Source organism: Carcharodon carcharias, chromosome 16 (assembly GCF_017639515.1).
Source record: "Carcharodon carcharias isolate sCarCar2 chromosome 16, sCarCar2.pri, whole genome shotgun sequence".
NCBI classification, from domain to species: domain Eukaryota; kingdom Metazoa; phylum Chordata; class Chondrichthyes; order Lamniformes; family Lamnidae; genus Carcharodon; species Carcharodon carcharias.
In genome coordinates, this window is record NC_054482.1 from 65,994,370 (window position 1) to 66,008,190 (window position 13,821).

The 13,821-nt window shown below is 47.0% G+C and overlaps 1 protein-coding gene across 2 annotated transcripts in view; it reads left to right on the forward strand.

The window, feature by feature from the left end:
• The window catches only part of hook1 (hook microtubule-tethering protein 1), an 88,406-nt gene that overhangs the window by 48,160 nt on the left and 26,425 nt on the right, over positions 1 to 13,821 (forward strand). For both annotated transcript variants that reach the window (XM_041208928.1, XM_041208929.1), the window contains exon 13: positions 13,733 to 13,820. In XM_041208928.1, coding sequence (XP_041064862.1) covers positions 13,733 to 13,820 — 88 coding nt within the window. The remainder of the gene's footprint in view (positions 1 to 13,732; position 13,821) is intronic.

The following is a 13,821-nucleotide window of genomic DNA, read 5'->3' on the forward strand; positions in this document are numbered from 1 at the left end:
GCAGTGGCAGAGTTACAGTTAGTCCTGTGCTCAGCTTCATTTGTGCTCCCCCCACCCCAACAGGATTCCCCCCACCACCATCCTGGGCACAAGCCAAACTACGGGGCACTTGTTATTTCACCGGCTTTTTTCACTATTTCTGCACATAATCATATAAGCATAGTTCACGCAGTCAATCGAGAAAACCTATGCCTCTAACGAGATGATACAACTTAAAATGTGTACGTAAATGCTTTGCTCTTGTGGTGCAATCGGTTAGCATGTGGTATATTAACGGCAGGATTGAGGTGTGTGCAATGCCAGGGTTGTGAGCTCAAGCCAAATATGAACTTTTGACTGGCTGTGAAACGGGACATGGTGCAATCTTGTGCGATAAAATAATCCAATTGGAAGGGACCAATTTCTGTAGATTGAGAATGGATCTGGCCCGGTTAAATGTCTCAAGTATCAACATAAATGCTGCAAATAGTCAGCAGATGAAACAGCTTCTGTAAATGGAGAAGCGGAGGCTATGATCCTTCTGATATCACTGATTCTGCACTGTGTGCTTTATCCCAGTATTGACGCTTTAGCTCATTTCATGTTCTTTAATTTGTTGCCAATTTCTTGGATTGAAAGAAGTTCAAGCAATAGTGGCTATAATCTAAACTGTCCGATGTTTAATCGGTAATATAAGATGTAATGAATAGGTTAACCATTCAGGATAGAGATTAAAGTCCGTAGTTAAGTTCAATCTTATAAAACTGTTGGGCCTGAGTTTTTTCCTCGTTGGGCGGGCCTAGCAGGAGTGGGCGGGGGGCAGTCGGGAAGCCGAATGCCGCCCGCGATCAGCTCAGCACCGCAATTTCACGCGGGTGGGCCAATTGAGGCATGGCACACAGTTCGCGCATGCGTGCAAAAGAGTGCTTCAATCTCCCTGAGGATGGAGCTGCCTCAGGGAGATTGAAGCGCTTTTTAAAAAAATAAATAAAGACATTAAAAATTTAATGAAACATGTCCCCTCATGTGACTGTCACATGAGATGGGACATGTTTTTAATGTCAAAAGAAAGCTTTTATTTAATTTGTATTAGCTTTAGGAAACCTCATCCTGCTTGTGGATGAGGTTTCCTAAAAAATGTAAAGGCCACTTGGTCTTTTTGCCTGCCCGCCAACCGTTAGGTTGGTCCGGCAGCATAAATTTGAAGTTAATTAGTTTGTTAATGGCCTTAATGGGCCTTTCAGTTATCGGTGGGCATGCAGCCGACTCCAGTGTGCGCCTGCTGAACGAAATATCAAGATACAGCATGATGATGTTGGGACGCATGCCCGACGTCATCGCGCGTCACATTACGTTTGGGCATGTCGGGCACGTACCCGCATGCCAAAGGTAAAATTCTGGCCTTTATTTATATCCGAGCTCACCTCACAACTTATTTATTGCCCTTTAAAATGCATCAGTGTATGAAGCAGGCAATAGAATTCTCAAAATATGTTAGGCAGTGTTGGGGGCAGGGGGTTGTCATGTAGTCTCCTGACTAGTGGTCTCCAGGCTCATTTAACCTGTGACTCTCTTCGATCTCTCTCCCCATCCTTATTCTGGAGTTTTTAAAGAAAGACTGAAATGCAATAATGCTTTGATACCTCTGGTGGCCATAAACAATGAGAATACAGCCAATAAAGTACTGTTGAGTTGCAGTCACTGGTGCACACAGGAAGCTCCCACAAACAACACGTGACCTTTACCAGATAACCTGCTTTTTTGACACTGGTTGACAGATAGCAGGCCTGCAGGGAAAATTTTATTGTTCTTACAGAAAATAGTGCCAGCCTGAACCTCCGTAAGCACACACCGCAACAAGGGTTGAAGCTTGAAGAAAACATCAACACTACTCCCTTTCCCATCCAGTTCCCTCTGAATGAATAGCATCACAATGGAATGGCATTCTCATTGCCTCTGGCTCCATTCCCCACTGTCCTTCCAGTCATTGTTCAGTTCAACTCGGATCCCAAATCGATTTTTGCAATATTCAGGCTTTCTTTTTCTGCTGCTGTTCTGCCTACAAAGAGAAGGGTTGTGCATTCAAATTGTTTCTCTCTCTCTCTCCCTCTCTCTCTCTCTGTCTCTCTGTCTCTCACCCCTCCATTTTACAACCTATGTTGGAAACCAATTGCCCAGCAATGCATTCTGGGGCCTCTGAAAGGTAGAACCATGTCACCATTCCTCTCCCTGGAACCATCTTGCATTCATTGTACTCACCCTGCACAACTGAAACCTGCAGTGCCTTGACAAGAGCAGCCTGCACACTATAACCGAGTAAGCAGAGAAGGGTGAATCTAAAAGCTGCAAGAGGTGGCATTATGACAGGGACATCACTGGAGAGTGTCTCCCATCTCTCAGATCTCAGCTATCAATCCACATTGCCTGGAGCACGATGATGCTGCTTATTCCCAAATCCTCCTTCCACAGGCCCTGCCACCCCACCGCCCTACTCTTCCTCTCCCTCCCCTTCTCCCTAGCCACATCAAGCTTGCAAATCGTGTAACGGTTTGTTTTAGTGTTTTGAGAGGAGGGAAATTGCCAGGAGATTTTTTTGTATACAGCCAAGCAGACAGTTTAATGTTAGCTGAGAGACAGCACTTCCAACAGTTCAGCACTCACTCAGCCCCTGTTGTTTGGGGGCCCTGTGTATGTTTCATTGTAAATCTGCCCCTGGCAGCAGTTACCTAGCCTTTTTCTCCTCCCCTTCAATGTGGAAACAATTAGTCACTTTTAAATTTTATTCTTGGGATATGGGCATCACTGGCAAGGCCAGTATTTGTTGCCCACTCCTAATTGCCTTTGAGACGGTATTGATATGTCGCTGCCTTGAACTGCTGCAGTGCACCTGGTATAGGTACACCCACAGTGCTGTGAGAAAGGGAGTTCCAGGATTTTGACCCAACCACAGTGAAGGAACAGCAATGTAGTTCTAAGTGAGGATAGTGTGTGGCTTGGAAGTGAACTTGCAAGTGGTGGTGTTGCCATGCACCGGCTGCCTTTGTTCTTCTAGGTCAGCCTTCCCCAACCGTTTCCCTCAAGGGGGTCACATTTGCATTTTGTTCTCACTCAAGTGTACATGTTGGTGTGTGATGGTGGGAGAGAGTGAGAAACTTGAGATTGGCAGTAAGGCACACACTCACTTCCCCTTTCTCCACCACACTCTCTCCCTCTCTCCTACAGAATTTCTCCCTCACTCTCTCACCCTCCACACACCCTCCCCTGTGCACCCACTCCCTCAGTCCCAGATACTCACTCCCAGATACATACACACTCTCTCTCATGTGCGTGTGCACACACACTCACACACACACACACACGTGCTCTCACCCCCGCGCATGCGCGCACACACACACACACACATACACACACGCACGCTCTCTCACTCCCTCTCTCGTGTGCGCTCACACACACACACATACACACACAGACACACTCTCTCTCTCACACGGACACAGATACACTCTCTGTCTCTTTCTCTCTCTTGCTCCCCCCACCCCCCACACACATACACATTCACTCTCTCACTCCCACATACTCACTATGGCACTGTCTCCTCCCTGGGCCTGCCGCAACGTTTGCCCTGCCTGGGCTCACCACAACATTCGCCCCACCTTGGCCCAGTGCAGTATTCACCCTGCCTGGGCTCCAGCTCCCACCTTACTTTAGCTCCCTGGCTCCAGCCTCGCTGCATCTTGGCTTTCCTTGGGCCCAGCAGCCCTTAGCACACTCACCAGCACTGGTGCTGACTGCTCCTCCAATCAGAGACTGTTTCTCTCCCTCATTTACTGCAGATAGCCTCAGTAGTGAGGCTATCAGCAGCAAATGAGGGAGAGAAACACTGTGATTGGAGGAGCAACCCCTTGCAAAATCTTGAATTTCACTTACCTGCATATTGAACTTACCAGCCTGTCTTACTGGCTTTTGAACAGTGGCTCCATGGGCCACATAGAGAGGCAGCCTGTGGGCCACCAGTTAGCCAAGCCTGTTCTATGTGGTAGAGGTCATGTGTTTGGAGGGTACAGTCGAAGGAGCCTTGCTGAGTTGCTGCAGTGTATCTTATAGATAGTACACACTGCTCACTGCTGCCATCATGCAACAGTGGTTCAGGGAGTCAATCTTTAAATGGTGAATGGCTGTTGAAGAAGCAGGCTGCTTTGACCTGGATGGTGTCAAGTTTTTTTTAATGTTATTGGAGCCACACTTATCCAGGCAAGTGGAGCATGTTTATCACAATCCTGACTTATGCCTTGTAGATGGTGGACAGGCTTTGGAGAAATGGGAGGTGCATTACTTGCTGCAGAATTCACAGCCTCTGACCTGCTCTTGTAGCCACAGTGTTTATGTGGCTGGTCAGCTCAGTTTTTAGTCAATGGTAACCCCCAGGATATTGATGATGAGGGATTTAGTGATGGTGATGCCATTGAATGTCATAGGGAGATGGCACATATGTGGTGTAAGCGCTACTTTCCAAGCCTGAATGTTGTCCAGGCCTTCTTGTAAATGCACGTGAACTGCTTCAATATCTCAAATGGTACTGAGTGTTCTGCAATCATCAGTGAACATCCCCACTTATACCCTTATAATGGAGGGAAAGCCATTGGTGAAGTAACTAAAAATGATTGGGCCTATGACACTACTCTGAGGAACTCCTGCAGTGATGTCCTGGAGCTGAGAAGATTGGCCTCCAACAACCACAACCATTTTCCTCTGTGCTAGGTATGATTCCAACAAATGGAGAGTTTTCCCCCTGATTCCCATTGACTTCACTTTCATCAGGGCTCCTTGATGCCATATTTCGTCAAATTCTGCCTTGATGTTAAGGTCAGTCACACTCACCTCACCACTGAACTTGAGAACTTTTGTCCATGTTTAGGCTAAGGCAATAATGAGGTCAGGAACTGAGTGGCCCTGGCAGACCTGAAACTGAGCATCAGTGAACAATCATTGCTTTATAAGTTCTGCCTGATAGTACTGTTGACAGTCCCTTCCATCACTTTGATGATCGAGAGTAGCCTGATGGGCCTGTAATTGGCCAGGTTGGATTTGTCCTGCTTTTTGTGAACAGGATGTATCTGGGTAATTTTCCACATTGCTGGGTAAATGCCAGCATTGTAGCTGTGCTGGAACAGCTTGGCTAGGGACATGGCTAGTTCTGGAGCACAAGTCTTCAGTACTATTGCTGGAATGTTGTCAGGGCCTTTTGTAGTATCCAGTGCCTTCAGCCATTTCTTGATATCACGTGGAATTAATCAATTTGACTGAAGTCTGCTAGCTGTTATGCTGGGTACTTCGGGAGGCAGCCGAGATGGATCATCCACGCGGCAATTCTGGCTGAAGACGGTTGCAAATAGGGCTTCAGGCTTGTCTTTTGCACTGATGTGCTGGGTTCCACCATCATTGAGGATGGGAATATTTGTGCAGCCTCCCCATCTCCTCCGGCAAGTTGTTTAATTGTCCATCATCATTTACGACTGGATGTGCCAGGACTGCAGAGCTTAGATCTGATCCGTTGGTTGTGGAATTGCTTAGCTCTGTCTATCGCTTGTTGCAAATGCTGCTTGGCATGCAAGTGTCCTGTGTTGTAGCTTCACCGGGTTGACACCTCATTTTTAGATATGCCTGGTGCTGCTCTTGGCATGCTCTCTTCATTAAACCAGGGTTGATCCCTCAGCCTGTTAGTAATGGTAAAATGGGATATATACCAGGCCAAGAGGTTGCAGATTGTGGTTGAATGCAATTCTGCTGCTGCTGATGGCTATCGCTCCATAATGGATGCCCAAATTTTGCACTGCACGATCTGTTCTAAATCTGTCCCATTTAGCTCAGTTCTAAAGCCACACAACATGATGCAGGGGATTGTCAACGTGAAGACAGGACTTCAGCTCCACAAGGACTGTGCAGTTGTCACTCTTGGAGGGAAGGACAGGGGAGCAGGGCAGGCTGCAGAGTCTGCCACAGGAGCAGGGCAGGCTGCAGGGTAGGGCCAATGCACCCCTCGCTTTCCTGATGACTGCCTTGCTGCTCTCCTCGAGGAGGTGGTAGCATGGCAGGAGGTGTTGGTTCCCTAGGATGGGAGGAGGAGGCCCCCCCTCAAATGACCAAACGTGCCTGGGAGGAGGTGGCGGAGGTGGTGAGCTCCCACGATGTGGTGCGGCACACCTGGATCCAGTGCTGTAAACGCTTCAATGATTTATTGTGCTCTGGAAGGGTGAGTATCATTTTGGTGTTGGGCATTTAACCCAGCAGGTAGCCCTAGCATTTGAGCGCCCCCCCACACCCCCCAAGTCTTACTGTCGTGACTGCATTGAATCGTATTGGGCATTTCTCGTATGTTTGGTGGGCAAGCAAATAGTGCCCATGCTTAGATCAGTCTGAGTGGTTCATGAGGAGATGAGGTCTCCCCCGCACCATGTGTTGCTCTTAGTCACACATGACTAGCCCCGGGGCAACCTGCAGGAGATGCAGCTAGGCATATACTCAGAACTCCAACACATGTCCTATTCACGGGTGATGAGATTGTGGAAGGAGAGCCTCAAGGTGTCGTGGCCAAGAATCGTTGGCTGCCCTCAATGCTGCACCTAGTTGCACCTCCTTGCTATGGGAGCAAAGACAGTGTGTTTCCTAAAGTGATGTATGCAGAACGTGTCCAAGGTGGCCGTTAAGGGGGTGCTGGGAGCAGGCTTACTATCCTTGTGTGACTGATCAGCAGTAACAGGGAGAGGAGGCACTGGAGGCCTGATGTGGGCCACTGTGGTTGGGGTGCGGCGTGCGAATGCAGAGTCCATGTGCAAATTGCCGCAATGAATGGTCTCCTCTGTTTTCCAGGAAAAGAATGCTCACAATGCATCTGAGCATTCCAGGACTGGAGGCGGCCAGGCCCACCTGATGATGCTAAGCTGCTTTGAACAGGAGGCCCTGGAGCTTGAGAGGCGCCATGTGTCCACGTCAACTGGTGTCGGTGAGACTGGGGTGGAACGGCCAGGTATTTGAGGCCAACAGTGAGATCTACTATATCCTCCCAACATCTGTGGCAATGATGATTGTTTGATTTGTTATTGTTGCAACATTTCTCGGTCACAGACTGATAGAGTCAGAGGTGTGGATCATAGAAAAAGGCCCTTCGGCCCTTCGAAGATACGCACGTCAAACACCTTCCAAAGTCTCATTATCCCATTTCCCAGCACTATGCCCATGGCCTTGTATGCCATGGCATCGGAACTGCACATCCAAATACTTATTACATGTTAGGAGGGTTTCTGCGTCCACCACCCTTTCAGGCAATGCATTCCACATTCCCAACATACTGTGTGCAAAAGTTGCTCATCACATCCCCTGTCAACCTCATGCCCCTTACTTTAAATTTATGCCCCCTGGTTACTCATCCCTCTGTCGAGGGAAAAGCTCCTTTCTGTCGACCGTATCCATGCCCCTCATAATGTTATAAACATCAGTAATGTCACCCCTCAATCTCCTCTGCTTCAGCGGAAATAACCCCAGCCTATGCTATGTCTTCTCATAATTCAAACTCTCCAGCCCAGCCAGCATCCTGGTCAACAAACTCTGCATTCTCTCCACTCCAATCACATCCCTCCCATGAAGTGCATTTCACAACTGAACGCAGACCTATAGCTGTGGCCTCGGCAGCGTTTTCTGCACTTGAAACATTACCTTCCTATTCCTATATTCTATTCCTCGGCTAATGAAGGCAAGTATGGCATTTACCTTCTTAAACACCTTATGTACCTGTCCCGCTACCGTTTGGGATCTGTCGACATGCACAGCAAGGTCCCTCTGATCCTTCTTACTTTCCATGGTCCTACCATTCATTGTGTATTCCCGTGACTTGTTTGTCTTGGCCAAGTAACATCACCTCACACTTATCCACATAACATTCCATTTGGCATTCCTTAGGCCACCTGACCAGCCCGTTTATATCTGCCTGTAATGTAAGGGTATCCTCCTCACTATTTGCCACCCCACCAATATTCATGTCCATAGGTTCTGGAAGGTTGAGCTCAAAATGAGCCAGGGGGAAAGGGATGAAGTGTGTCACTGCGTGCACACTAACTGATCCACTGTCCTTGTTAATTTCAGCATCATCAGAGCATGGCTGGCGGGAGGAATTGCAGATGCCCCCTCTCAAACCTGAGGGCCTGCAAGCGTCACCTGAGTCACACCATTTCTGCGAGGCAGGCACCAGCGCAGATACTAGCACCTCAGTGGTCATTGCAACATTGGCTAGTGTCCCGGGGCACAGTGGAGAGGACACTTCACATTCACTGGAGGAGCCGGCCGAGACAGAGCATGCCAATGGTGCCAGCAGTTGGAGGACTGCAGGGGACCAGGCACATGCTGAGACTGGGCGTGATGTTGTGCCTCTGGAGTTGTCCACAACGCAGCAGCTGTAGAAAATGCGGCCAGGTGTGGAGGAGCATCTGGGAGTGATGCATGAGGCTATGTTTCGCTTGATGTCTGTGGTGGAGGAGTCCATGTGGAGCATCACTGATGCAATGAGCCTCATGGCAGAGCATCATGCTTCCTCCATGGAGAGAGTGGCGACTCTCATGAAGAGGCTTCTCCAGGAGAACAATTAGTTTCTCCTGGTGTTACGCTCGGACCTGCAAGCCCTCACAGCGCCAGTGGCCATAGCTGGTCAGTGCCAATGTGGGAGATAGTGTGGTCTTCAAGCTTTCCTGCTTGTTGCCCGTCCATCAATGGTGAGCATGGAGGTCAGGGGCAACCTCACGTCGGCGGAGCAGTTGCCTGTCATATCTGCGGGCTCCTTTCACTGCACTCTGGATGAGGGCACCAGCTGCTCCGCCCCCTCCCAATGACCGATTCATCGGGTGAGGCTGCGACGCCAGGGGAGATTCCAGCTGTGGAACTGGCAGATCCCTCCCAGGCGGGCCCAGCACAGGCTCCACGGGCCAGAGGACGACCACCAAGGTAATCAAGGCCAACAAGACAGCAGAGTCAGCAGTCTGTCTCAGATCCCACTCCAAGCGATGGGGCGGCACCAAGACATAGCACCCGTAATTGAAAGCGTAAGGCACCTAAGGCACACCACGGGTTTCTCACTGGTGCTTTTGTGTTAGACCGAGATTAGCTCCTTATCATTTTTTTCTGCTTGATTAACGTTTTGTTTTGGATTTGTGAGAACTTCTGATGGTTAAAATAAGAACCAGATGTGTTACAATGGCTGAGGGTGGCTCCTTTGTTCTGAATTTGTATGTTTAAGATAAATGCCATGAGTGTTTGTTTCGACATTGAAGTTTATGTCCAAAGCCCTTAGTTGCAGTTGATGACTTTGCAGATTTAGCACTTAAGTGCCGAGTATGGAAGCGCCAGGCAAGGGTGGTCCTGCTGATCCATTTGTGTTGAGCTAGCTGAAGGCTCATTGGATTGAAGTCTCCCGGGTGTCCCTGCCTCCTTGGTGTAGTCCCGGGTCAGCGTTTAGCCCCTCAGCATTCCCCTGTGCTTCCTCATCCTCAAGATCAGTGCTGGACTCATCACGTGCAGCCACATCCACTATGCCGACATCTTCATCATCCGCTGCATCCCTCCTTTCCAGCGCAAGATTGTGGAGAGCACAGCATGCAACCACTATCACCATCACACGATCTGGGGGATACTGGAGCGTGCCCTCTGAGTGGTCCAGTTATTGGAAGTGCATCTTGAGAAGACCGATGGCTCTCTCCACCACAGCCCTTGTTGTGCCGTGGCTCCTATCGTACCGCTGCTCAGCTTCTGTTCTTGGATGGCAGAGAGGTGTCCTGAGCCATCTTCTGAGGGGATAGCCCTTGTCACCCAGCAGCCATCCATCAAGCCGAGCCGGAGCACGAAGGGTCCTGGCACCTGGGAGTGCCTGAGGATGTAGGCGTCGTGGGAGCTGCTTGGGTACCTTGCACAGACTTATAGAATCAGCATCCTGTGATCACACACTATCTACACATTCATAGAGTGGAAGCCCTTCCTGTTGACCAAGGCACCGTGCTTACCTGCTGGTGCCTTGATGGCCACATGTGTGCAGTCTATTGCACCCTGGACGTGGGGGATGCCAGCAATAGCTGCAAAGCCTCTGGCTCTCTGTGCCTGGCCCCAGCGGAAGTGGATGAAGATCAATGCACGCCTGAACAGAGCGTCTGTGACCTGCTTGACACAAGTGTGGACAGCTGATTGGGAGACACTAAAAAGATCACCCACTGAGCCCTGGAAGGAACCAGAAGCATAAAAGTTGAGGGCAACTATGATCTTCAGAGCCACTGGCATGGGGTGTCCACCCACACAGTTAGGAAAGATCTCAGGGCCAATCATCTGACAGATGTGGTTGACTGTCTCCCTTGACAGTTGGAGCCTCCTTCAGCACAGCACCTCAGTCATATTGAGGTAGCTGCTTCGCCACCTGTATACCCTGGCAGCAGGATAGTGGTGTCTTCTACGGCCCCTACCACCTTGGACTACCTCTTGGCCCTGCGCCCCTTGTGCCTGTGCCTGCGCCTGTGCTCCCAAAGGTGTCTGCCCTGGAGGCTGATTGTGCACTCCTGGCCTCCTCCTTATTCTAGCCCTCCCTTCCTTCTCAGAGGAGCTGCCTCCAGTGGACATGTCAGAACCCATACCCAGGCTAAAGGGAGGCCTCTGGAAAGCTGCAGGCCCAATAAAGATTGCTGGCTGCAGAGTGCTGAGCTGAAGGTTCAAAGTACACAGAAAGCTGCTGGAATTTGTTCTGAACTGCTACAGATCACACAGACAAGTTTAAAAAACTTTCTGCAATAAATAATTCACAGACCAGATTGACGACCCCACTGAGCCCTCTTATCCCGCCCGTGGATGAGTTTCATTAAAAAGTTTGTTACCCGCTTGCCCGTTGCGTCCGTGCGCCAACCCGAAGATCACATGGGTGCCTGAAAATCGCCATCGATTGACGAATTATGGGCCTTAACTAGCCCATTAGTTAAGTGCGGGCGCGTGTCGAACTTCATCGCACGCCCGCCTAGCGAAATATCGCAATGGCGCGCGGTGACTTGGGGATGCTCGCCTGATGCTACCGTGCGTCATTTTACACGCTGAAGTGCAGGGCCCGCCCCCGCTTGTCAAGCAGAAAATTCTGCCCACTGTTGTGAGTCTGGAATCACCTGTTTAGTCTGGCAACCCGTCATCTGAGAACTTTTGAGTACAAGCTGTAGGAATTCTACATGATAGGATTGAGTAGCTATGTTATTGGACCAGCAGCACAGAGGCTGAGTTCAGCTGCCAACCTGGTAAGTTGTGAAATTATAGAGAATAAATGTTGTAATTTCTTCTTTGGCACCATAAAGAAAGGAATGAAATATGTTAGATTGTTTATAAAAATCCAACTGATTTACTGCCATCCCAACCTATGTTTGACCCCATTACCATCTGAAGTGGCGTAACAAGGACCTTTTCAAGAAGGAAGTCCTAATACTACCACCTTCTCAGAGCAGCAATTGATGGGTAATAAAATCCAGCTTTGAGCATATCTGAGAACAAATAAGATGTGTTGTGGCACCTAAATTAGGATTATTTGAAGATGGTATAAGATAACATTTTATAGCAAATGCATTTTAGAATTTGGCCGATTATTGATATGATATTTGTCTATATTGTATTTAGGAAATAGTAAAATCAAAATGCCATGATCATGAGTCATTGAGGATTTTATTCTACGCTACCTTCTAAAGATGCGGTTGAACTCAAATAAGCTAATCTCTTTGCTCATTATTACTGTACTCGATTAAGAGTATATGGATACTTCAGATTTGTACTTTACTGTGTTTGTATTAGAATGCAGTTTCAGTGCAGAACAGTGAAATTAATTATGTATTTTATAATAATTCTCAGCTGACCAGAATCCAGCTGCATCAAGGTATGTAATGGAACACAAGTCTGAATGTTTGGTTTAAGTGATCTTTCCTGTCCAAATATCTACTGGATAGTGATTTACTTTTCTATAGCTGGCAAGAAAACTAGTTTTAAGGCTTATTTTGAGTTATGGGCTCAAGGAGAAATTGCAGAGGAAGCCAAAAAATTCATCTGTCATCAATTAAAGATATTTCTCCCTGGGAAAGAAAATATAATTTACACAAAGATTAGTTATCCATAAATAACTGTTTCTAGTAATTTTAATTCTGGATTTTTTTTAAAGAGCTTAGATGATTTGACATAACTTGAGACTTCGCGCACCTACAGTTTGATGTTACCATAATCTTCGTTGGATTTATATATTATAATGGCCATATAATTTCCTTGATGTCAACTGCAAACTTTCACAATGATGGGGCATAATTTTTAATTCACCAGTGTTACGTTACGACTGATAAGTGAGTTGGCTCCCCTTCTATTCAGCTCCCTCAGTTGGTTGCAACAAAGCTTTTTAAAATTTCTTTACCTCATAAATGCCTTTTCCAATTCAAATGTATTTATTTGTTAATAAGGAGCCAATCAAACCAGGTTTTCTTGAATCAATGAAAAAATAAGTTTATTAGTTACTAAACCTGAGAAAAAATGATAAAGACATGACCACACACACACACACACACACATCCGAAATGAGAAGGTTAGAGTCCAATAAAAAGTCAAAAAAGTATACGGTTAAGTCCTTTGCTTGTCTTTGAGGCATAGATTGTTGAATGTTATGGCTGTTTGAAGTTAGTTGGTTTCCTGTAGAATTCTGAGGTTGACTTGGTTAAGGTCTGCACTTTGTCAAGACTCTTTTATCTTCAGAGGGAGAGTGTTTCAGCAGTGTTTTCAGATGACTATTTTTTTGTTCTCCTCCTCCTTGATTATGCTTGGCAGAAACAGTTTGTAAAACTCCTGTCTGTATATTCCCAGAAAAGAATTTAATTGGCTCATCTTGCCGTCATTGTTGCAGACCAAGTAATCCCATTTTTTTTATCTTTTCATCTCTGAAACTTTTGGCACATTTCAAGTTATGAATCAATAGGAGATGGGGTTATTTTGTCCTCCACAGGGGGCTTTAACTGTCTGATATGTATCTGGCTGGTTAGCAATTCCCATTGTCTTGATAGAACTACAGCTGATCAAAGTCCTTGCATTTTTAATGCCTTCCCTTCAAGAGAGTCCCTCTTTGAAGTGAACCTTAACACTCTCAGGATGTGAAATTCCGTGCAACATGTCTGCAGTGCAATTCATATAGAAACTTTGCAGAGAAACGGTTAACTTAGCGTATTAGACATCAGGTGACTCACGGCAGTATTTTTTTCAGTGTCTTTCCTTGTATTTTTTTTAAAACAGGTCTCCTTTAAACAGTTCAATATGTCTGTGATTAGCTGGTGAAGTTGTAGGTAGATCTCACTCAGTCAAAGCTTCCCGTCGTTGTGGCACCAGTGTAGTTGGCATTTTGCATCAGTGAAGCAGATTACAATGACAATTGTCCACACTAAAAGTCACCATTAGTGACAAAGAAAACTTAAAAGTGCCAGCACCGAGTTTAAAAATCACTCCACAAAATACACACAACATATAGCAAATCTTAGATTGATCTGAAGTCTATAATCTAATCTCTTCATTTAACTGCTAGTTTAGTAAATCACATGAGATCTGATATTTATAAAATCAGCAATGTTGCCTTACACTGATGTTTTTTCTGCTGCATTTGTTGAGAAGTATCCAGTAACATCTTTATGGAGTTGCACGTAGCTGTTATTTACTGGACTATGTTTTTTCTTCTTAGCGACTGATAATAGAACGCGATACTCTCAGGGAAACCAATGAGGAACTCAAATGCACACAAGTGCAGCAAGACCACTTGTTGCAATCAGG